General features: G+C 37.1%; 2 protein-coding genes across 2 annotated transcripts in view; one reads left to right on the top strand and one right to left on the bottom strand.

Annotated features, from left to right (window-relative positions):
* LOC137241250 (uncharacterized) overlaps positions 1 to 23,799 on the bottom strand; it is a 25,706-nt gene extending 1,907 nt beyond the window's left edge. Inside the window, exons 1-17 of the mRNA XM_067768633.1 lie at positions 23,567 to 23,799; positions 22,328 to 22,449; positions 22,011 to 22,233; positions 19,282 to 19,399; positions 19,090 to 19,223; positions 14,703 to 14,907; positions 14,262 to 14,641; positions 13,626 to 14,191; positions 7,437 to 7,567; positions 6,684 to 6,864; positions 6,167 to 6,319; positions 5,520 to 6,018; positions 4,804 to 5,039; positions 4,554 to 4,733; positions 4,028 to 4,496; positions 3,833 to 3,960; positions 1,711 to 2,636 (exon numbers count right to left, since the gene is read on the bottom strand). Coding sequence (XP_067624734.1) covers positions 1,711 to 2,636; positions 3,833 to 3,960; positions 4,028 to 4,496; positions 4,554 to 4,733; positions 4,804 to 5,039; positions 5,520 to 6,018; positions 6,167 to 6,319; positions 6,684 to 6,864; positions 7,437 to 7,567; positions 13,626 to 14,191; positions 14,262 to 14,641; positions 14,703 to 14,907; positions 19,090 to 19,223; positions 19,282 to 19,399; positions 22,011 to 22,233; positions 22,328 to 22,449; positions 23,567 to 23,603 — 4,688 coding nt within the window. The 5' untranslated portion in view covers positions 23,604 to 23,799. The remainder of the gene's footprint in view (positions 1 to 1,710; positions 2,637 to 3,832; positions 3,961 to 4,027; positions 4,497 to 4,553; positions 4,734 to 4,803; positions 5,040 to 5,519; positions 6,019 to 6,166; positions 6,320 to 6,683; positions 6,865 to 7,436; positions 7,568 to 13,625; positions 14,192 to 14,261; positions 14,642 to 14,702; positions 14,908 to 19,089; positions 19,224 to 19,281; positions 19,400 to 22,010; positions 22,234 to 22,327; positions 22,450 to 23,566) is intronic.
* mRpL10 (mitochondrial ribosomal protein L10) lies at positions 23,708 to 24,802 on the top strand. The gene is made up of 2 exons (XM_067768630.1): positions 23,708 to 23,914; positions 23,983 to 24,802. Exons 1-2 carry the CDS (start codon positions 23,893 to 23,895, stop codon positions 24,735 to 24,737), a joined length of 777 nt encoding a protein of 258 aa, XP_067624731.1. The 5' UTR covers positions 23,708 to 23,892; the 3' UTR covers positions 24,738 to 24,802.

The following is a 24,802-nucleotide window of genomic DNA, read 5'->3' as shown; positions in this document are numbered from 1 at the left end:
GGACCGACGATATGTTGGCAAGTTACAAACAAGTTAAGTTCAATATGTCAGTTTCAGTTAAAAAGTAGATACCGACATTCTTTTTTTGGACGGCAGTATAGCACAACACTCCAAATGGTGAAACTTTAAAGGCAGATTTACATGAACGCTTTGCTCGCTTCAAAGCGAAGAACACGGCAAACAGTTTCATTGTCACCTGGCAGTCAAAATAACTTTAATATCTTGCGAAAATAGAGTATTTATTCGCAATGAAAATAACATCGTGATATTCAATGGTTTAATTACTAAGGTCCGAATTTTTGAGTGCGAGTTTAAACTCATGTTAAAAGTTGACAAGAGCTTAACCCCGCCGAATATGCCTTTATCTACAAAAATCGTCAATAGATCATCTACGTGTTTACGTATGTTCCATGCCTGGGAACTAGATTATTTTCTTTCAAATTTTCACATTTCACTTTTATTTTGTGCTCGCATTAGAGATTAACCTCCATACGTGGAACTTTTTTTATGAAAAAATCCGCATCTCTAAAGCTTGTTCATAATTATCGATTATCGAAGGGAAAATTTTGCATGGGAAATTTAGTTATATAATAAACGATTAGGAGCTAAGTACCAAAATGGAGATAGTCTCGTTATAGGTAAACTAGGTGTAAGGGTTAAATTTGCATAATTGGTTCGTATAATCTTAATATATAAAAAAAAGTTGTCACAACATTTTCCGCCGCGAGGGACTCCTAAACTACTGAACCGATTTTGAATTTGTTTTGCACTCCGTGTGTAGTTTGATCTAACTTGAGACATAGGATAGGTTATATCTCAGTTTATAGTCGCAATATTATTTTATTACAATTTTTTTTATTTGTTTATACGTAATAATAAAATGTTACGTATACGCAGTGGCACTCATATTTTCAGGTGGCGCGGATATACTTCCGTGTAATTGCTTGGTGTTTAATTAAACAACCTGCTTATCAATAAAAAATATTATAGCGAATGATATCAAGTATAGCACATCACCAGGCCCACCGAGAGGGTGAGGGGAGGGGGGTTTGTGAGGGGGCCCGCTATTTAGAGGTACTATGACATTTTTTTTAATTCAGGAGTCTTTAGTTGTGTAGAGGGTAACTTTCATACCCCTGGGTGACTAGGGTCTCGAGATATAGGCCAAAACGTGGACCAGTGAATGCCTAGACAGTGTTTATACAATATGGATATCAAATGAAAGCTGTTGATGAGTGCTTTAGTACAGAGTAATATATTATCCAGTGACGGACTGGGACTGGGATTAGGACTAGAACTGGGACTGAGACTCGGAATGGGACTGGGACTGGAATAAAATACATACCACCCTCTGGGACAGGCAATAAAGGGATGCAGAAGAATGAGAAGAAATTGAGAGAAGAGAGAAGGAGATTGAGAAAGAGATAGAATGAGACGAAGATGGAGATAGAGATAGATGAAGCGAAAAAGACGGAGGGAGGAGTGAATAAAAGGATTAGGAAAAAGTGAAGAAGGGGGAGGGCAGAGTAAGACGGAAAAAGCTTATTAAAATGTATGCAGATAGGCCAAATTTAGGGCAGGACAACGTCTGCCAGGTGTTCTAGTAAGTGACAGTAAAGCCCAGTGCATTTGTGAATTATATGGTGTTATATAAGGGTAAACTTGAGTGTGAGAGTGCTTCAAAACAAGGGAGCGCATATAAAGTCTTACCTCTTTTTTACTTCGAAATCCACATAAAGACCGGGTATTTTAACTTCAGTACGTACGGAAGCAATCAGTTTGCCCGGTCCATAAAAATGGAAATCAATTTGGAATTTTCTCAATTGTCCCAAAATCATTGAATTCAAATTCAATAGAAATCCTTGCTGTTGAAATGGTAACGGTTGTGTGGTGAAATGTTTCAAATTAATTGGTAATACTTCATCATAATTATGGATCATTCGCTCATAGCTTTGATAGACTTTACGTAACATGTGCACAGCTTTTGGATTCTCCTTCAATTGTTTGATAAACCTTTGTGTCTCAATCAATTGTTCCAAAACGCGTGCATTCGGTAATTCACCGTTACTATTAACAATCACATACGATTTCATCATGCGAAAGAAGCGAGCTTGGCGACTGCTCGTCGTACTCCTGCTGCTTTCGGTATGTATGGTACTTACTGAAAACTCCGTGGTCAACAGACTTATATCATCCTCTTCTTCCTTTTCCACTGGAAAATCTTCATCGTACACAGTTATCGCTTTAAATACGTCGAAATAATATATAGATTGTAAGAGTTCGTATTCCTCCAATACTTCTTGAACTGTTTGTTGTGGGCGTGGTAGTTTCGTAACTATCGAAATAATGGGCATTGCACCCTGTCCACGTAAATGTAAAATACGTTCTTCACTTTTATTGGCAGTCACATAGATTTCGTGCATAAATTGTTCAGAAAATCCCATTGTACCTGCGGCTTTTAACAGCTTTGATTTAAACTTTGATATATCGAAGGTTCTATCTCCAATAATTTTGGCATATCCTAAATATAGGCGTTGACTTTTGTCCACCACTGTCTTATCTATCACATTCACTGTGATCGGGTAATTAGTGACATTTATTACTCTTACTGCAGCATTGAAGAGCTCGTACCAAGGCTGAAACAGGTTTAAAACGAATTTTTAATGCAAATATTACTAAAGGTCTTCAGAAATGGAAAGGATATTTCCTCATGAAAAAAACTAAGTCTTCCATTGACTTGAATTCGCTAGCTTTTTTGCATAACCTGACTTTCCAGCGACTCTTTAACACCTTTACGACATCTAAGACTTGCATGTCTAAATATTTGGTTTGTTAGCCACCCAAAAATCCCTAAAACGAATAAGGATGTTGCTTCTGAACACCGTGTCTTTAAAGCAGGGGTCTGCATTCCATAACACAATTGCGCTCTCATTGCGTATGAGAAAGGTAAAACACTGTTAAATTTTTGGAGACCCTAGCTTTGAAGATGCATGGGGAATTCCGAAAAATGTTTGCACATTAGGAATAAGAATGAGAGATTTTTCAATGGTATCCATCGTTTTGGAAAGTTCCTAGTTCACCTCACCTGCTAACTATGCCCTGAGAATACACATAAGGTATCATCCCTGCGGTGAATCGTCTATATTGAATAGCTGATATGGCGCTATTAGCCATCATCCGGCGGCAAAAGCCTGAGCCAGATAAATAATTTTGCATGTAAATGCAGCAACAATGATTTGAGCTAGATAAATCCAGATAGAAGCCTGGTTCAATTTGTGAGCCAGATAATTTACTTGCCTTCGGTTTGGCAACGCTGCCTTTAATAAACTTACTTTTTCAAAAATAGATGTCGCTGCTTAGCCTTTCGCCGTATGCGTTAAATGAAAAACAGCGCCGACATCTGCCTATCATATTTCACGTATGCGAAAATATCACGACATCTGCTTTTCAAGTCTCTCAATGATCCAGAGCATTCCCGTGAGAATTGAGCGTGAGCCGGAGCTGTAAAACTCACTGGATGATGGCAATTGTGCAGAGGAACTAAAGGCCAATTTCGCTATTTCAGTTCTTGCCGGCTGTTAAGCGCTGCTCTGTATATCGAAACTAAGGTTTGTCTCTTGTTCGGAATATTTTTTAAATCCCTATTTTAGAGCTCCTTCCGAATACTTCCTATATCAAAATAAAATCGGAATTTTCAGCTGGGCAAAGGTTTTAAAGCATATAGCACTTTCGTGCAAATCCTTTGTCATTATTAGTATAGAATAAACGTGAGACCACTCCACTTTAATTAGCGCATCTTCTTACGTAACCTTAGAAAATGTTTTATATATACCTTGACTCCCAAGTATACGCTTTCGGACGAAAAAACCATAACCTTTTCCAAATTGATCAGCGTTAAATCAAATTGCTGGGGACAGCTACCAACAGTGTCGAGTATAAAAGTAGCTGTTTTGACATACCCTAAAAAATTTTTTAAATAACATGCGATCTAGATCGTTACTGAGCATGATATCTCAACATCACATACCTGGTTTAACAACTGGTAAAAACAATTCCGACTGTATCGCTGTAAATTTCTTGATAAAGCCGCATTTTTCGACAAAATGTATTTTACTGTCTTCATCACACTCTTCTGAACTCTCCGGCGATACATCATAGGAGTCTTCCAATTTCAGACTATACAGCACATCATTCAAAGTTTTACATACAAATTCACCCGATGTGCAATATCTCGGACTCAAACAAGTGTCATCCTCCTCTTCATCTAGCTTTGCGTAACGCTTATGCTCCAAATCTAAATTAGCAATTATTTCATCAATTATTTGAACAACGCCAATCTTGTCCTGGAGCTGTTCTAGCTTGCAACGATATTTTTGATAACGTAATGTCATATTACGATGATATAAGGAATCCGCATCTGAATCACTATCAGCCAAGTCTAGCATACGTAGTATGTCCGACAGTATATCACGAGAAAATTGATAAGTATAGTCATGCTGAAATGATGTCAATAAAATTAAGGGGATATATTTAAATCATTGAAAGCTTCTTACATCTGCCACATATTCGCTTCTCTCTTCAACTTTCTTCCATTTGTATTGTGCATCCAAATTGGAAATATTCCTTATTTCCACATATGTTAAACTCTGCATTCCGCGTGAAAACAATACCATATCCGGTTGTGTAAGTCTCAGTTCCGGACTACGGATATGTAATTTCAACGCTAGTGATCTCTATGCGAGCAATATGAGCAAAAATATTTTTAAGTCGAGCACTTAAGGTGATTGAAAATGGTTTTAATACCTGTAGCTTACAATTCGCTTCACAGAGAATTCGTCCATCCACTGTCGAACAAAACTCATCCCGTATAGAAGGTTTATGTAGCGCTATTGTGATTTCTTTTTCCTCTAAACCTTTCATTGAAAAACTTATGACCTTCGCGAAATTATGCTCAAATAGTTGCTTGATCCTAAAGGGGCCCAAAACTTTTAGCAACACTTTACAATCCACATCTGCGACATTCTTTAAGCGTGCAATGGCTGATATGGAAGGTGGAAGGTGAGTAATAAAATGATTGTAGATAAATAGTAAAAGACTCTAAGTTTTCTTAAGCTCCCACTCCACAAATGTATAACAAATTCCCGACTTACAATTTTCGGAACTACATACATATTCCGGACAAGACCAAATCCAAACAATATTATTTTCAAAAATTGCTTTTTTCACTCTTCGGAATATTTTCTATTATTATAGAAAGTTGTCTGAATTGTGTTTTGCGAGGATTAAGAGCTGTCGGTATTTTTTATGCCCTTCTTCTGGCCTGTCTGGATTGTATATTGCCGGGAGTTCTGTAAACTGTTGGCATTATATATTATCCAAAAATTATGAGGTGCACCCATCAGTGAACCACATTTCTTTTCAAATTTTAAATTAAGATGGGTCCATCTCCTACCAAGGTCGACATTTTCACCGTATTGGGAGCATTTCATAATACAGGAACAGATAACTGGCGTATTTACCCAACACAGGATATTCTTTATAAATGTGTGTTCTATTATACTCCATTTGTACTAGTTTATGACACCAATGCATTTCCGGTTCCACAAATGTAGCTGTAACTTCAAATCGTGTTGTGTGTACCTTTAATTTATGGTCTTGATCGATTGCTCTCACACGAAATTCACTATATAATGTACCAGCTTCACACGAATTCGCTGTTACATATAGAGTACCTTCCGAGTGCGGCTCCAAGCACAATACCTTTGGCGACACTGTCACGTATCCAAGCCTAAGCTCAATGGCACATTTCAACAAACTATTACGTAACTTATCAATATAAAAACAATATTTATGATTGCCTTTATTATATAACTTCACTTCCTTTGTAAACTTTGGGGTATCTGTTTCGTATATATCTTGGCAGTTTATCATTATTGTACCACAATCAAAACCTTCACCAAATATATTTGGTTGCATCTTAATTGGTGAACCTTCGACGACATAAGTGATTGGTATCTCCTGAGAGTTGGTAATATACATATGTATATAAAGCGATGCTAAAATAATTTGAAATTTGTTTCTCAATATTCGGTGAGCGTTTGATGGGTACGTAGTTGGAAAACACTTTCCGTAGATTGAGAATTCGTGCATTTTTATAATAACTTACTATATTAGTAGTACCATTTGCAATATCGATGATTAAAGTGTTGTAATAAGTATCGGCATCGTAGAATTTCGAATATATTGCCACATATATGGCTTGTCCATCCGGTGAGAGTATAGCGCCACTAGGGTCTATTGACATATACTTAGTGCTTTTCTAGAAATAATTTCGGGAATTATTCGGAAAAATATATTGTTATCGATGTTTAATTTTTCGAGAAAACTATACGATCTGATTTTTCCGAAAAATAAAACTTCTGCTGCCCTGCTTCGAAAACGTCCGATCTGAATTGGGTCCCATTTTAAATGTATAAGAAAAGACGTTTTTGAAGCAAATTTTAAGATGGGGAGTTTTAACGCGATTTCTAATATAGGGCTTCCCTATACTTATATGTTAAATTTTTTTTTAAGTCTTCAGCGCTTTTTTGTAATAGCAGTTTAGATAAGATGAGCGTACAAAAAGCGTAACACTTTTTCCAGAAAAGAAAACGCAATAAATGATCGCATCTACTATTACTCACCAACTTCATGGTAAAATTCGCTACTGCTGGTGTAACGTTCTCTATAAAAAAGTATTCAACTGTACTTTCAAGCACTTTTTGTCGCTTGTATATAGTTTTCGATGAAAGTTTCAGCTTGACTGGTTTTACATCAGCGTAAATATGAAACGGTGAACCATTTAAACTTCCCACAATTTTTATGCTGGAATATTGTCAAGGTAAATTTATGAATTGAATACTCCGGTATTAGATACATAAGGGAACGTACCCAAACTACGTGACCCATTTTCTACAACTTTTTACCAACCCCCTCCTCGGTGACCACCGGTAGTATATTTTAAGACCGCCTCCCCCTTTAGTTTTCACGTAGTAGTTCATAAGTATGATTTTAAATTATTTTTTTGCTACCTTAAAGCGTGATTATTTTTTCTTCGTCGAGTCTATCCACTCCGCGCTTTGCTCCACGATACATAAGATCTCTTTTGGTCTCCTGGAGAGGACCTGCAGAGGTCGCACGCGAGACACGTCGTCACTGCATTACCGTGGACGTTTTTCTGATGATTTCTCATGGAAATTTTTGACGCGAAATAAATTCCACAAAAAAATTGCAAGATTTTCTAGAGATTATGGACTACGTGACAAAGTCCCATGCCCTGCCCTCCCCCCTATGACCAGGTGTAATACCTAAAGAAACCCCCCCCCCCCCCTCTCCCTTAAAGGCGTCACGTAATTTAGGTACGTTCCTAAATCCAACGCGCATTTATTTCTACTCACAGTCCAGAGAGCCTTATTTTACCTACACGATGAAATATTAAACGACTTTCTACTGCAGTTTGCCCCAAGGGGGATATAAAATATTTCGTAATGTTATCTTCAAAGATCATTTCCCCACTTTCACCGGCAGGCTAAATAAAATGAATGAAATGTATAATATTCGAAAGAGCTTATCGTCAGGAAAAACGTAAATTTTTTAATTTTTTAAAACTTACTCTAAGGGCCGGTTTCTCAGTAGTGGGTTAAGCTAGGTAGGTAGGTTGAACTGGCCGGTCCATGAGGACCTCACATAGACTGATTGAGTCCGTAGTGTTACCAGAAGTTTGTTTTAACGACCAAACTGAAAAACCCTATCAAAAACCAGGACCTATGTTATAAAATAACTCCGTCCTCTTGGCAAATACTAGAAGCTCCCTAGGACTTAAGCCACTTGCTGATTCTAGATCTGACAGCTGTATCATTCCTAATAGCTGGAGTCTTAGCCTGGCAAGTGCAGGGCACGAGCACAGAACGTGCTCGATCGTTTCCTCCTCCAACCCGCACTTCCTACACCTGCTATCACTGACCAAGCCTAATTTAAAGGCATGTGACGCCAGAAGGCAGTGTCCAGTCAGAATACCCGTCATGAGTCTACAGTCCTCTCTTTTTAATGATAGAAGCAACTGTGTTATCTAAGGTTGTAAGACCTACACATAATCTTCGACACTTTACAGTCCCGCGCTTGAACCCACGCCTTTTCTGCTTGGTCGATCATGTGCACCTCTCGCCTTCGCTTAATCTCGCCCAATCTAATTGGGACGTCTACGGAGCAAGCTTCAAGGGATGCGCCCTTTTTAGCTAATTCGTCCGCTTTTTCATTCCCATCTATTCCCATATGCCCTGGGACCCAATATAGATGTATGCTTCTCCCTGTCCCGATTCTTTCGAGACTGCTTACACTCTAACACGCATTTAGATGCTGTGCTATGCGAGATTATTGCCTTAATTGCTGCTTGACTGTCAATATAAAAGTTAACACGGTTGCAGCTTAAGCTATTCTCTTCCAGGGTTTCTACTGCTTTGGTTACGGCTAATATTTCCGCTTGAAAAACGCTACAGTAATCCGGCAGCCTGTAGGATCTGCTTAATTCCGGATCAGCGCAGTATACCGCAGACCCTACTCCTTCCACTTTTTTGGAACCATCGGTGTACACATGTATCGCCTCGTCCGCCATTTGCGCACCCTTGCGCCAACCGTCCACCTCTATTGTGGCCTTAAGATCTCCCTCAAAGTGCAGGTAGGGAATCATGTAGTCTGTTCGTCTTGTGACTGAGGACGCTATACTACTATGGCCATATGGTCGGCGCTCAAGCTGCCCCGAAGCATCGATCCTGGTTGCGGTCGTTAACGCTTTGTTCTTTGCTACCAGGTCTACAGGTGGAATGTGCAGAATGGCATACAGTGCAGCCGTCGGGGTTGTTTTCAGGGCTCCCGTAATGCAAAGCATCGATAGTCTGCATACCCCCTCTAATTTTTTGAGGTATGTTGTTTTTTGTGTGGCTTTCCACCAAACAAGAACTCCATAGTATAGAATAGGGCTTACAATTGCTGTAAAAACCCAATGAGAAAGAGAGGGCGATAGGCCCCACGTACACCCCAGCATTCTTTTACATGCATAGAGTGCCGTTGAGGCCTTCTTGACCCTCTCCTCCACGTTGAGCTTCCATGACAGCTTACTGTCTAGGATGATTTCTAGATATTTTGTGCAAGGTTTCTCCTGTAAGGTCACCGCTCCTAACTTAGGCCTGGTCCAATTTGGGACCTTGTACCTCTTTGTAAACAAGACCATATCCGTCTTCTCCGCATTGACTTTCAGCCCGACATTAGATGCCCAGGTATGAATATCCCGAAGCGCCCGATCCATCAAAGAACTAATCGTTGCAAGGCATTTTCCACTTATGACAATTGCAACGTCATCTGCGTAAGCCGTAAGTTTTACGGGTCCCTCATCGAATTGCCTGAGCAGTTGGTTGATGACCAGTGTCCACAGCAGAGGTGATAGCACCCCTCCCTGCGGCGTGCCCCTGTCCACTGATTTCGTGGCCTCGTACAATCCCCATTGTGATGTAATCTTTCTGCAATTTAACATGCAGCCGATCCATCTGATTAAGGCAGGATGTACTTTAATGTAATTAAGACCATCCATAATCGCCCATTTTGCAACATTATTGAAAGCCCCGGCAATGTCCAAGAAGACTCCTAGAGCATACTCCTTATATTCCAGGGATTTCTCTATGCTTATTACCACCCTATGCAATGCGGTGTCTACCGACTTGCCTTTGGTGTACGCATGCTGTATTGTGGAGAGCAGCTTTTCATCCACGTTGGACTTTATGTACACATCTATCAGCCTCTCAAAGGTTTTGAGCAGAAATGATGTTAAGCTAATGGGTCTATAGTCTTTGGGATACACGTGACCGATCTTCCCCGCCTTTGGTAGAAAAGCTACACGAGCAGTTCTCCAAGAGTGCGGTACATGATTCAGTCTTATGCACCCATCGAATATTATTTTAAGCCATTCCACGACCGCCCTACTTGAGACTTGTAGCATGGCCGGGAATATACCATCTGGGCCCGGCGATTTAAACTTAGAAAACGTCTTCACTGCCCACTCGATCTTGGTATCGGTCACCAAGCCCGGCACCACTAGCTCCGTGATCGAAATGTGAGTGATGTCTGCTGGTTCTTCTAAACCGTCTCCCGATGGGAAATGTGTATCGAGAAGCACCTCAAGGGATTCCTCACTATCACGTGACCATTCCCCGTTCTCTTTCTTTATTAGTCCCTGGACTATGTTTCCCTTTGCTAGGACTTTTTTCAACCGTGCTGTTTCACTGGAGCACTCTATGTCCGTACAGAAACTTTTCCATGAGTTTCTCTTCGCCCTGGTAATTTCACGCTTGTAGATCCTCAGTAGATCCCTGTACTCGTCCCGACACGCTTCGCTTTCCGCGGTCTTTGCGAGTTTAAACATTTCTTTTACCTGTCTTCTTAGAAGACTCAGCTCATTGCTCCACCATGGCGGCTTTGCTTTTCCTCTGAATCTTCTTAGAGGGCAAGCTTTGTTATACGCAGGGTTAAGCTAAGCTTAATCTAATTTTTCTTAAACTCTAGTCAAATTTAAACTCCAGTTAAACTGCAGTTTTTCAGTTACAGTTTAAGGCCGCCTTTTGGGTAGGCTTTTTTGTAAGGCAACATTGGTTTTCTTTTATCTGGATAATTTGTATATACGTATATACGACAACAGCTGGATTTCGCTTACCCAACAAACATTTAAAAGATATTTCTCCAGGGAAATATATCTAGTTCCTGAGGTGATATCCAACATCATTACTAAAAAAAAAAATTAATGTAAGGCGCGATAACTTCCGAAGAGATCTAAGGCCGAGCTTCTCTTCCAATTTGCGTCGTGCTCCTCTTGATTGGCCGGACGGGACCTACATGTTTTATGCCGACTCCGAACGGCATTTGCAAGGCAGATGAGTTTTCACTGAGAGCTTTTCATGGCAGAAATATACCCGGAGCTCTTGCCAAACACTGCCGAGGGGCGACCCTGCTTAGAAAAATTTTCTTCCAATTGAAAAACCTTATTTCTAAAATTTTGATGTTGATTTGCGTTGGGTGTGAACCCAGGGCATACGGTATGGTAGGCGGAGCACGCTACCACCACACCAAGGTGGCCGTGGTATAATTATTTAGTTATTCTTAAACCAGATAGTTCTCAAGTTGTTATCCAACTTCATTCACCGATCACTATCCAACCTTTGAGAAATTTTGTAAAATTTATAGTTCTCGAGTTGATCTCCAACGTCATTAGCATTTTCATACTATTATCCAAACTTTGAGAGATTTTGAGAAATTTACAGTTCTTAAATGAATATTCAACATGTTGGATATCGAGTTGAGGTGAAGTTAAAAAAAATCTCTAAGGTGGTACCACCAGCCAACAACTATTTATTGTGAAAAATAAACACCTGATTGATAGCAGCAATGAAGCGTAATTTATCAAAAATAAATCATATATATTTTATTTTATTTTCGTGAATACTGTAGTATTGGCATCTTAACCTTGATTCCAGTCAAAGAACCACAAGTTGGGAACTATCATTTTTTCAACTTAAGTAATAGCATTTTTCGCTTCATAAAAAATTCCCTCTTTTGCTGAGTACACTATGATTCTCAAGTTGAGCCACTGTTTCGTAACAACTCTTGAGATTTTAGAGGTATGCTAATTTACAACATGAGCTCTAATGGTACTCTAGCCCAAATGCTTGTTGGGTATAATCGACGCCATTTCGAACGAACGCCCGACTCAAGAATTCTGTTAAATTCCTCTGCCCGACTCAAGAATTCTGTTAAATTCCTCTGCCCGACACAAGAATTCTGTTATCAGACAGCAATGATAGAGTTTAACCCTGCCAGATCGGCCGATTAAGCTCAGCTTAAACTTCAGTTAAAGTTGACTGAAAAACTGCGGAATAAGTTTAAGCGTAGTTTAACTGACAAACTGAAAAACCGGGCCTTAAAGAATATAGCATCCGATTATCAGTTATTTTAACATATCTCAAACCAAAAATTAGACAAAGTTGATACCACGAATAAAGAAAACAAAAGAAACTAAACAAAACAAATCAACTGCTAAGTGGAATATCACGTATCTCGGTTTGCTGCTTCGAAAACCTCTTATGTAAGAAAACTTTCGAATAACTCCCTATCTAGAATTCGGTAGAAGAACGCCCTATCTCAGATTTTGTTTGTTTGAATAGCGTATATCTTAGCTCAAATTCAATACTTTTTGACATAAGCTGGGGTGTTTATAAAAAAAAAATCCGAGATAGGGCGTTCTTCAACCGAATTTTAAGATAAGATATTTTTGAAACAAATTCCGAAATGGGGCGTTATTGCAAAGTTTTCAGAGGTGGGGTGTTTCTGAAACCGCACGGAGATAAAGTGATATTGCACTCAGCAGTCGAATAACTCATAAAATAAATGAAATTAACACACCCAACAAAATAAATTAAACGAAAAATCACATAATCCAAAGAATATATGTCAGCAAAACGAAAAAAATGCAACAGAAAAATTGAGTAACGAAACAATAAAGGAAAAAAAGAAGCTATCAAAAAGCATCCAAACCAAATGGAAAAAAAACGGAAAAAAATAAACAGGCTGAATAATAAATATGTATTTAATTAGCGAGACTTGTTCATATTGCTTTATACAAGCTTTCTGTAATATCAATAAATAAAAAATATATGTATATAAATAAGGACCGAACTAACAAAAAATTAAACCAATAACAAATATAACGCACGAAATACGTGAACTAAACAAAACAAGCAATTCATATTAACCAAAAAATGCACTCATCAAAAGTACCAAGTACAAACCAAAAAAAGAGGAATAAGTAAAAATAATAAAAAACAAGTTATTTAAAACAATATAAACAAACTGACAAAACGTAATTAAACAATATATGAAAAAGAAGACTTACGGCAAACAAAGAAGGAAACACCAAACGAATCGAAAAGAAGAAACCAAACTACCAAAAACCCTGAGCAAAAAGAAACACTAAAATAAACTAACAAACCGTCCCAAGCAAACGAATTAAAAGAAGATAGGTAAAAGACAGAGAAAGAAAAAACAAACTGCCTGTCGTAAGAGCAGACTTAAATACGCAATTGATTCATGGGGCTGTATAGCGCAATTTATAGCTTCTATAGCCCAATTTTTAACCTCAACTACCCGTGGTGAATACTGTTTCTTTAGCAGCCGAGGCTCTGGCTTCCCCAAGTTCCTCATGGAAGTGGGAGCGGGATGGCCTAGAAGGTTCAATGTGACCATATTAAATCATTCTCGAGATGGTGAGGCCTGTATCTCAATGGTTCTTGTTACCAGAACGTATCGGATCTATATCCGGCAAAGTACCATCAACATCGTAAACACTCCCCAAAAACATTCGAGAAGTATTTTTATCGCTACAAGAACAACAAACAACCAAATGAATCCAAAAAAAAAAAAAGAAACAAAACGTTTCCAGTAAAACTAGTAAAAAAAAAAACGAGACAAATTAAATGGACCACACAAATAAATAAAAAAAGGAAACCAAATAAACGAACAATATATTGTTAACATTTAAAATAACTTACTATAATATCATAGTAAAAAAAGCCGCCTACACCATTGAGATTTCTAAAAAGCATAGCAAATTTAACCTCTTGTCCGACGTAAATATTATCATTTTCATAACTTGTTTCTTGCGTAAAGCTAATGTCGGGTAAACGGCAAACATATTCCATCCAAATTTTAGTGGTCATCATTTTAGAGTTTACATAAAATTTATTACGTAAATCCCAACCTGCATCAGCATTACCAATGTCAACACCTTCATCATTTATCGGACATATACGCACGTATAAGGCACGATTACATTCACCAACTCTATTTGGTATGAGTATAACCGTTACACTCTTACCCGCATTCGGTTGTAAATATATAATTTCTTTGTCACAATAAACCTCTTTTGGATTAAATGGTAAAACATTCCAATCCATTTGTGCATAATTAGAAAATCTTTTAAGTGAACTAAAATAGTCTGTATTTAAAAGCATTTCTAAGGCTTCGCTAACTATGCAATCTTCCACTTCTTTGTGTTCTAAATAGCGGTTATCCTTAATACGTTTTACGATGTTAAAAGCAAAATCTGGTATGGCATCTAAAAAATATGCATTTGATATGTATATATGTAAGTGTTTTCAAGAACTGTTAACTCCTTTAAATTTTACCTAAAATTTGCGAATCGAAATCACTACTGCAGGAAGAATTTGCGGTGCTGACCGAGCGGTATGATAACATCGAGTCAGTTTTACTTATCAATTCGATTGTATGTTCCTCGGCCTCATTATCATAATTTTTCTCATTTGCCATTTCAAGCATTGCGGTTACGTAATCTTTAACAGTTATTGGTTGAAGACCATCGGCATCTTCTACATTAAGAACTAGCGGTGTTTCATCGCCATCATCACCAACAGTAACTTGAACCGTAACCGGTACCATAAATGGATTCACTAATAACACTAAACGTTTACATGGTATACCAAACGGTACAACGCCAAATTGTAATACATCCGGGAATATCTTCAAGCGTGCATGAATTGATTGGCCCCTGTGCGAAGTATACAAATTTTTATTAAATATATTTATTGCTGCTGGGAATGTGTTCTTACTTCATGGTCGTCTCAATTATGTCACCATTTTTGACTTTAAAACGTAGTTGTACTATAAAAGCTCCAACCACTTTAGCAAAAAATGAGACGCGGAAAATTCCGCTTTTACATGGCTCCAAATTATATCCGTTTATCGGCTCCACTACAGCGCCAGCGGTATTTGGATAAATAACATCTAGGAATTTTACATGGGCATTTACCTTACCTGTGAAGGATAACAAAAAAAATGTTATTTAGGTCGGTAGGTTCAGTATATATTAGATTGCTCGGACCGTCTTCAATTTTAAGGGTGGACTGTTGTAAGTTTTTTGGACCCAGTCTGTTATAAAAATCTCCTACACTACTGTCAAATTTGAGAAGTTCGGCCCAAATCTCTTGGGATGAATATCTTTCCAAGTTATTATTATTAGCTTGACTTTCGTGATTTTTATTGCGAATTTCGCTTTACTCTCTAGCCTGGAAAAATACACTTCAAAGGTTTTTAACTGAATCTTCTTTTATTCTTTCTTTAGCATTTTAACAATTTTCGTAGTGGAGTTACAAACCGAATTTAATGAAGTAATCCTCAGACAAAGTTAACATATTACGAGATCATCTTCCTTTTCGTAGTTAATCGGTAATAATTAATTAAATAATTGGATTTCTCCCTTCGTTAATCGGTAATTATGAATAAATTATAGAGTTATCTATAATTTTACCTTTACCTAGAGATAGTTAATAAGATACCCGACTGTAACATTTAATTTCTAATTTCATATTGTGACGAATATTAGCAACGCTAAGGGATATTATCATCTCTTAGCCAATACTAAGCAGTGACTTGTATGCACATCAACAAGTCAATCATTATGTCTATACATATGTCCATGCAAGCAGCGGAGAGCACAAACACATGCATATATCTGAGATACTCCCAAAAGTAGGCAATCATCGGTGGAAGTATCACTCACATATGCACACGCATATGAGAAGCTATAACGTGCATCTTTAGTTATGTTATAGCTGGTAATTTTATAGCTGGCAAACAAGTAGCAAATTCTAGAAATAGAAACGCCTAGAAATATGTCATCGAGGAAACCAAAAAGTATAAAAGCAGTACCAGCTGAGGCACGACGATTCAGTTTGATTTAAGCACGCTATCTGTTGAGCAGTAGACGTGTTATTGTGAAGTACTTTAATAAATTCCGTTTTGCATTATTGAATAGTGGAGTTATTTGTTCAACAGTTTAGTGATTCGAACGTTAGTAGAAGGGTGCAAATAAGCGAAGTTTCACTAAATTCGTTAAATATGTTAAGCTGTAGATCTACATACGTTTGTGCATTCATTCAATAAAAGTGTATGTGCCAATATTGCACGGTTTGTGTTTTAAACCTAATTAGCAAAATTTACTGCTGATTTTAAGCTTTTTAAACTACTTTTCAAACCACTAAATAGTTTTAAGCAATTTCTAAGATTTTTTTGGTTTCAACTTTAGTCGACACTTGAAAATATAATTTTTGATGAAAATTTTAAAATTAAGACATGAAAGATTTACCTGTACAGCATTTTTTAACTTTTTTGGACTATATTCTAAACTTTTAGGGGATGAATCCGATTTTTAATATTTTTGGGTTTAATTTTTCGTGCAGAAATTTAAAAAAATGTTATCCAATGAGTGGTCTGAAATTGGAACCTTGAAGTCTTTATTCTACACTAGCAGGGAACTGCTTATTAAAATTTTTGTGTATACATAAATGAAGCACAACGAAATTGTTTTAGTTCTTGAAACCATATTTTGAACAAATTGGTAAGTAAAATACTTTTGTATTCTTGAATATACTTCCACTAACTTCTGCATTTCATTCTGCAGATTTTCTTTGGTCTAAAGTTTAAACTGAAGTGTTTAATTCTAGTTTTTGAAGGTTTCAAATATACACTCAATGGCTTAGAAACAGACAGAATTGTTTAAGCTATAGTATTTTTTGGTTTCACATTTAAAAATTTTGTTTTGAATCTAAACCGAAATGTTTTGTTATTAGTGTTTTTTGGTTTTAAAAATGGAAAAGTTATGGACTAAAATTTAACCAACATGTTTCAATTCAATCATATGAACTCGTTTCTTTTAAAACTTTGTAGGGTCTGCATTTGAAACCGAAATAAGTTGGTTCATATGTACACGTATACCAAGGCAAATCTATAAAAGGTGGTGACAAAGCGAATTCAACCCCATTTGCCGTGCAGAAGAATGTCAAGTGAAAAGAAAATTTTCATTGATTCCGATTTACTGACATGTTGTATTACAAGACGTCGGATGGAAAATAATCAAGAAGAAGCAATCAGCTGTTGGGATAACAACACCTGGTTCTGAATTCGCCTTCATGTAGAACAAGAAGTGTAAGATTTGCAAAATACTTACCATCCACATTCAAAACTTTAATTTCTTCACAATGTTCTTCACCCATGTAAATTTTACGTAGTCGTATTTCTTTCGGATTAATCTCTACTTCGGGACCCTTTATATAACCACAAATATTCACACACTTTTGATATTTAGGCAAAATATCATCAACACACAAAAATAATTTAGTACGAACTTTGTGCGGTGACATTGAAACATCACTAAAATCACATTCCGGTAATGTAACTGGATTAAAAAGTACAGTTAGCTCTATTGAGCTACGCCCTCTTATTAAAGCATGCTGAGAAAGGTATTTGTTGATGGAAAAATATGTATGATTAGAGTTATTAAATTTACAATGCTTAAAGAATAAGTATTCTTTGACGTGCCATACGAAAACTAGCACTTTCAAAATTTTTTACATTGAACTCCTTTGAAAGTCATCCTAAAAGGCTCACCGATGTGGATTCGACAACAGATTACCTCTCAAAAACACTGACTTTCGACAGAAATTACAAGGTGCAGATACCCTCTAGAACGGATTGGGCGGACGACAGAGTTGGCAGGGAATATGACACCTCAATCTACACTGACGACTCCAAAATGGACTGCGACGTCGGTGCAGGTGTCTACTCCAACCAACTAAAAGTCGCAATCCCCATCCGTCTTCCAAACACAGCCAGCATCTTCCAAGCAGAGTTGCAAGGAATAGAGAGGGCCTATATCTTCCTTTTGAAGAACCGGATAGACGGTGAGGTAGTTATATACTCCGACAGCCAAGCGGAAATCAAAGCGCTAGAATCACCGTACATATCCTCTAAAGCCGTCGATAACTGTAAGAGGGTGCTATGTGAAGCAGCCAACCAGGCACCTGTCACTCTGAGCTGGGTACCCGGCCACAGAAACATTGACGGCAACGAAAAAGCGGATGAAATAGCAAAGGAAGGAGCATCGTTAGACATCACGGAAGCAGTCACGGTGCATCGACCACTCACATCAGTTCAAAAAGACATTCTCACATATCTAAGGAAAAGAGCAATCCGCGATTGGTACTCTACGGACACCTGTAGAATCACCAAATTAATATGGCCAGACTACAACCAGAAAAGAACCGATGACCTACTAAATAAGTCTAGGAAAGAAATATACAGAATCACGGCCACTATTACAGGGCACTGGCCGTTTGGCACAAACGCGAATAGAATGGGTGTCCCCTAAAATGAGAGGTGCAGGAGCTGTAGACAGGAGGGTGCCGAGGAATCGGTTACTCACTTTCTCTGCGAGTGCCCAGCCCTTGCGAATTTTCGGTCCCGAACTCCAGGCAGTTATGTGTTTCCGAACTTAAGGGCGGTGTCAAACTGCCGAATCAAGGATATCAGTAGGTTTATTGATCTACCCAAGTGGTTTGAGTAAAACTATACGCAGGGTACATCAATCCAAAACGTAACTGGTTCCAGGATGAAGTGCATCAAAATGGCGCCTAGAGCGCTACTTGGGCCCGGCTCCATAGCCGGGCAGCACAGCAACCAACCAACCTTAGAAAGTGCTACTTTTTGTATGCTACGTCCACTCGCACACACCTGCACGGCATTAAAATGCTTATAGGCAACTAAACTAAATTCTTCCTCTTCAATTGGATGATAACTGCTGTTTGAAAAAATGCTACTAAAAGATGAGGTACGGTAATGCACTTTTTCTATTTTATTTGGTTGTTCTTCCAATTGATCAGGATCAGTAAGGAAGATTATTGTACTATTAATATCTGTAGATAACTCATTACAAACATGAAATGTTTGTGATGATTCACGTTCATATTTCAATTCCTCAAAAATCAAACTATTTGTGCTGAGATAAAGAGATATTTTAGCTGGAACATGCATAATGTTAATTTCCATAACGGCTGCAAAAAGAATTATTACAGTAGAAAATTACATATTTTGATATCTACCTCAAATATTGAGTAATGCTTTGATATAAATGTATACAATAAGTAATAAAATGCTACATACCAGTCTCAACTTTCAATTTGATGATATCCTGTAATATCTTTTCATCATTAACTTTACAAGTCATCAAGATCCGCATGCAATCGCGTGGTGGAATACTCTTTTTGTTTAAAATTATCTTAATAGATTTTAGAGAGCTAATTGAAAACATAATTTGATGAATTTCCCCTGATTCATATTTGAGTCAATATGTACCTTCTTACAGACACTGTTTGGGGTTTGCTGGTTGGATTAAATGCGACAAATTCATAATGAGTAGACTCATCAGGTACAGTTGACGGGAAATCAATTGATTTTGGTATATAGCAGCGAGGTGGTGGTTTTAAGACTAATAAAGGAAAAAAATAACTATTAACTCACTGATTAATAGTTATGAAATGGCAACCTTTTGAGAAATTTTACTGGAAACCGAGTATTCCCTTTTTATATTCCATTACAAACATCGATTTTCACACAGAGAAAAACTATTGTAAAATTTACTTAAAATTGCGTAAACCACAACTTAACTTAGGCATAACTAACCTACTAAGTTTTTTCATCATCTTAATAAATAATAAATAAATTAGGTAATAAATTGCCCAATCTTTGTTTCCATTGTCGAGCATAAATTATGTAAGTACTTTGGTAGGATGTACAAGTTTCTTGGGCCCCATACACAATTTTTAACTAAGTCAAGTTTGTTCGATTTACAATTGGTTTTTCTCTGTGTGTTAATACCCTAATTTCGTCAAATCAAAAGAGGTTTGTAGGTTAGTCAGCACTCATTTGTTGAATACCTTATTTAAGAAATTGTTTGAAGATAGTATGTGCATAAATATTCTGGGGTAGAACCTTTCATTCGCTATTGCGCTCGGTAAAAACATTTTAAATTTGGACTGTTAATAAAAATTGAAAAATTGTATACCTATCCGAGAGTGTTCTTGTGGGGATATTTTTGATATAATCGATTAAAAAATTAAACAAAACCGATTATTACTGTGCGAAAACATTTTTTATGCTCTCGAGCTCCGGCTTATATAGCATTCACATTGCGCAATAACCTCGTGTTTATAGCCTATTGTGGAGAAAAAAGGGGCCGTATCGTGACATACGATCCGTGATCGAATGCAATTTTTGAAATAATGTGGTGCATGAACCATTTATCTCTTCTGCTTTTTTTTGTGTATATAACCTTGTGTAACAACATTACATTACAGACTACAGAGAAAAGAATATGAGAATTTAATAAGCCGACCCTACTTATTTAAATATGTAAAACCAAACACACAAGTTTCACTTGAATATCTGACATTATGTTAAGAGATTATTTTCCTAAAAGTAAAACATATCTGTTTACAAACCGTAAAAGCCATTTTTTTGTATTTAGTCGCCCAAGATTTGTGCTTTTCCGCATTAATTATCTTCTCAGAGCTACTTTTTGTTAGGATTTTTAAGTGTATACACATAACATCCTCGAGCCTTAGTTTCATATTTAATATTTTCTTTTTGTTTGAGTTTCCAAATCGGAAACATATATGGTATTTTGTTTAATTGTGCTCAACTTGAAGGACTCGGTTCAATTGAAATGGGAACAGCTCCTGGATATAACTGAGCACGCTTGTAGATACTCAGATCTGACGGACAGCTGATACAGTTTCCTTAAAATTATATTTGAAAAGGCGAGATGAATCTGTTAATACAACCCCATAGCTTTCTTCTAAACGCATCCGTATTTTTTCGCAAGCTGGTGTTTTGAAAGAAAAAAACGTACTGCTTTGCCTTTGCTGTCCTCAGTATTGTAACACGCACCGCAATCGTCATACATTGTGCTCCTCTTCATATTTCTACCTTCTACGATCTAAATGAAATTGTAAGAGGATTCAAGTGTTGATAAGCGCAATAAAAAGCTCTATAGCCTTACATCTTCCGCAACCCAATTGTCAACTTCACCTACTCGAGGGGAATGCTGTTACGAATTTGAAAGTATCATACAAATATTTAGCAGGCAAGGCTCTGGCACAAGTTCCTCATGGAACTAGAGGTGGGATGCGGGTCTGCCTAGAAGGTTCCATGTGGTCAAATTAAATCGTTCCGGGATGGTCGGGCTTATACCTTAATGGGATTGTCTTTATTGCTATAACAACAACATGGGCTTGTAAGCTGCGAAATATTATAAGTGTGCATATACCCTATTGTTCTTGGCGTGTTTTTATCTTGTGTTTTATTTAAAAATTAAAGCTGTCTTTCACAAATTCAAAACTAACAATTTTTTATTTTTTTTTTTTTTCTGAAAGGGTTACGATTTTTTTTCTTTTTGACATATATTCCGGTTCTTTATGAGAGAACTGTCAAATTCAATCACACTTTGGTAAATACAATTTTAGTGTCTTTATCGCTAAAACAACAACAACATGGGCTTGTAAGCAACGAAATATTTTAAGTGTACATGCACCCTACTGCTCTTGGCGTGTTCTCATATATGTAATACTCCTATATTGCTAATAGAAAATGCTCGCACTGTGCTTTGAATTCGAGATCAAAACAAGACAGCCTATAAAATTTTTCTGATTATAGCAGCATAAGTGTGACAAGAAAAAATTAAAATTTAGGTACATTCGATTATTGAATACAGAAACAAAAACGTTTAAACAGCAATATATCGGCACTCTGATGTTTGGGAATGTACCTAGCCTTTTGTAGCAATATAGGAGTATTACATATGTGCGTGTTCTTATAGCAAATGATGGTGTTTTATTTAAAAATGAAAGCCATCTTTCAAAAATTTTAAACTACAAACTTTCTGAAAGGGTTAAGATTTTTTTGCCAATAATGACAACTAAATTTGACAATCGATGTGCGAAACACGAGAAAAAACAATTTAGCTGATTAAATAAGACGAACTACTTCTTGAAAAATATTTAAAAATATCGCATATACTTTTCATTTGAGAAACTTACCAATTATAGGAATTTCAAATGTTATATTTGGATGGGTAGATTGTATGTAAATATGTCTGCAAGCGGTCTTTACGCTATTCCCAGTTGGATTGATTACAACTTGTACTTCAATGATATCATCGGGTTGTAATTGATCATACTCCCAATGTTGAGGAAATACGAATTTCGTATCTTGTGAGCTATCAGTAGAATATATAAGGTTCCGTGGGTACTAATTGAGAAATAAAAAAAAATTAAAATTTTTTAATGGGTAGAATTTAACATCATTTGTAAAAAAAGTTCTGGCATTCCTTTGGAAAACTTACCATTCCTTTATTTTTAATAGTAATTGTTTCGGTATATTCTTGCCATTTCTGTATTTTCTTGCAAATAATTACACGTGGCACTATGATTAAAGTGTCCACCAAATTTTTGGGTTTGGAGTAATCTAAAGGGGAAAGTAGTAGATTTTATTGTTACCCCATATTTGTATTACTAAATGCGGGCTCAGCAGTTATTCGGCAATAAAACTAGCGCTTCCATAAAATCAAATGCCAATCTATGCCCAACTTTTATAGAAAAACAATGTTATATTATCCCTAACTGTCCCCCAGGTAGCTTCCGATGGTTTATTAGAAACTTTCTACAACTTAAGTGCCTTTACATGTAGTATTTTAGCCCTTTTAGTCCAAATAACTGCCTCCACCCCTTAGCTCGTCTATCCTCCGGGGACCATGGAAGTCTGAAATCTGAAGATGAAGTGAGCGGCATGATCCGCATGCTAGGAACCTATGCTTTAGGGCTATGCTCAAATTCGACATAATTTTACAGGATGTAAATTATTACCAGCCTCACCAGAACTATTTCATTGTTATGCTAGTACTTGGTAAGTAAACGAGGCGCTAATCTGATAGGTTCAATTTGCGGTCATATCATGTAGTAACAGTTAGGTGGTTTGGTAATTCTTTATTTTAGGGTACAACTGCTAAAACTCTTCCATATCGGGAGAGGTGTCAAAAGACGCGGTTTGATCCCAGGACCATGAATCCGATTGCGGGAATTCCAAATTTTATTTCTGTCAAAAGATATTTCCAAAAAACCGCAAACTAGCCCCGGAGCGTTCCGAAACCAGGGATGGAATCCATAGTATTTTTGCGCAGAACAGGTGCATTGGCGGCCTTTGGCCGCGCTTATAAAAAATTACCCTGGGTGGGTCCAAAACCGGTTTAGAGACCAAATCTATATCCGCGCAAAACACTTTTATCCGCAGTTTTTCTTGTGGGTACAAAATCATCAAAATCATCAAAATCACAACAACCATATGAAAATTTCCAATTTTGTTTGCAAATGTCTCTGAAAAGAAATAAAATTTCCAATTTCCGCTTTCGGATTCTTGATCCTGGGTCCAAAGCGCGTCTTTGGACGAGTTTTAGCAGTTGTATCCTAAAGTCAAGAATTACCGATGGTTTAAAATCAACTATCGAAAGTACCCGAATATTCAGTTGCTCATAAAAGAACAATTATCGATACTTCAAAGAAAAAAAAAATTCAATCATTTTACTCACATTGTTTGGTTGAGCAGCAAAAATTCGGGTTCGACATTTTCGCATTTACTTTCAAACGTTATAACGGCTTTTCGAACACAATTACGATTACACTTCTCGATAACTTCTTGTTAGCGCTCACAATCACTGCTGCCACTATTGTGAATGATTAACGATTACGTGCAAACAGCTGATGCTTGCGCGCTCGTGATAAAAAAAATTTGTGTTGTTTGGCTTAAATTGTGAGAATTTATTTTTTGAATAATTTTCACAAACAATAGTATATTTTTTAATTGCCAGTTATTCCAAAGATATTTCAGCCGGTGATTTAGAAAAAAGGCCATAAGATGTCACAGTTACTCCGTCAAGGTAGGTGCAGCGGTCGTGTTTTTTGATAGTTATACAACAAAAGCTAATTAAACTCCTTAACTTTGCAGTAATATTACTATCCTGTAGAACACCTATAACTCAAACACAGCGTTTCCGTGGTAAAATCAACATACAAAGACCGCGTGCACCACATTATGAACGTGCCCGAGTACTTGCTCTCGTACAAAAATATGCTGAAGAGAAGAAGCAAAAAGATCCAACAAAAAATTGCTTTGTACCCCGTAAACGAAATGTAGATGCAGAAAATCCATATGCTTTAGTAATAGCACGTGAAGTACGTAATTGGTTGCAACATTCCCGTATGGTTGGATTGTATCACTTAAATTCTATCAAAGAGGACGATCTCTTTCCTATACGTGTACAATTACACAAAAAAAATATGCATTTCAAAGCGTATGGTAAACAAATTATGAAAACGGCTGTTGAGGGCACACAATTTGAGGCCATATTACCATTATTCGAGAATCGTACTTGTATTGTGTTTTCAACGGAGCAGCATGTTGGCCAACTTTTACGTATAACACGACGGTGCCCACAAATGATACTATTGGCAGGCATAGTAGATGAACGATTACTAAGTCGCAATGAGTTTATGGCATATGCACAACTGCCGGGCTTGCAGGCAGCGCAAGGAGAACTTGTACAAACTCTCAACATGGCAGCTAGCAATGTAGTACAACAGTTGGAAACTCATCAGAAGAATTTTGTAAATGTGCTTGATGTATATGCGAAAGGAGGGACGAACGACAGCATTAAACCTGCTGAAGAAACAGCGAATAAATCTGGAAAAACGTCAAGCTAATTAGAATTAATGTCTATAATAATTTTTAATGCAGTAATTATTTGAAATCAGGAAATTAAACAAAA

This window comes from Eurosta solidaginis, chromosome 2 (assembly GCF_040869045.1).
Source record: "Eurosta solidaginis isolate ZX-2024a chromosome 2, ASM4086904v1, whole genome shotgun sequence".
Lineage (NCBI taxonomy): Eukaryota > Metazoa > Arthropoda > Insecta > Diptera > Tephritidae > Eurosta > Eurosta solidaginis.
Note: the sequence above shows the minus strand (reverse complement) of the source record. Positions and strands in the feature narration are given on the sequence as shown.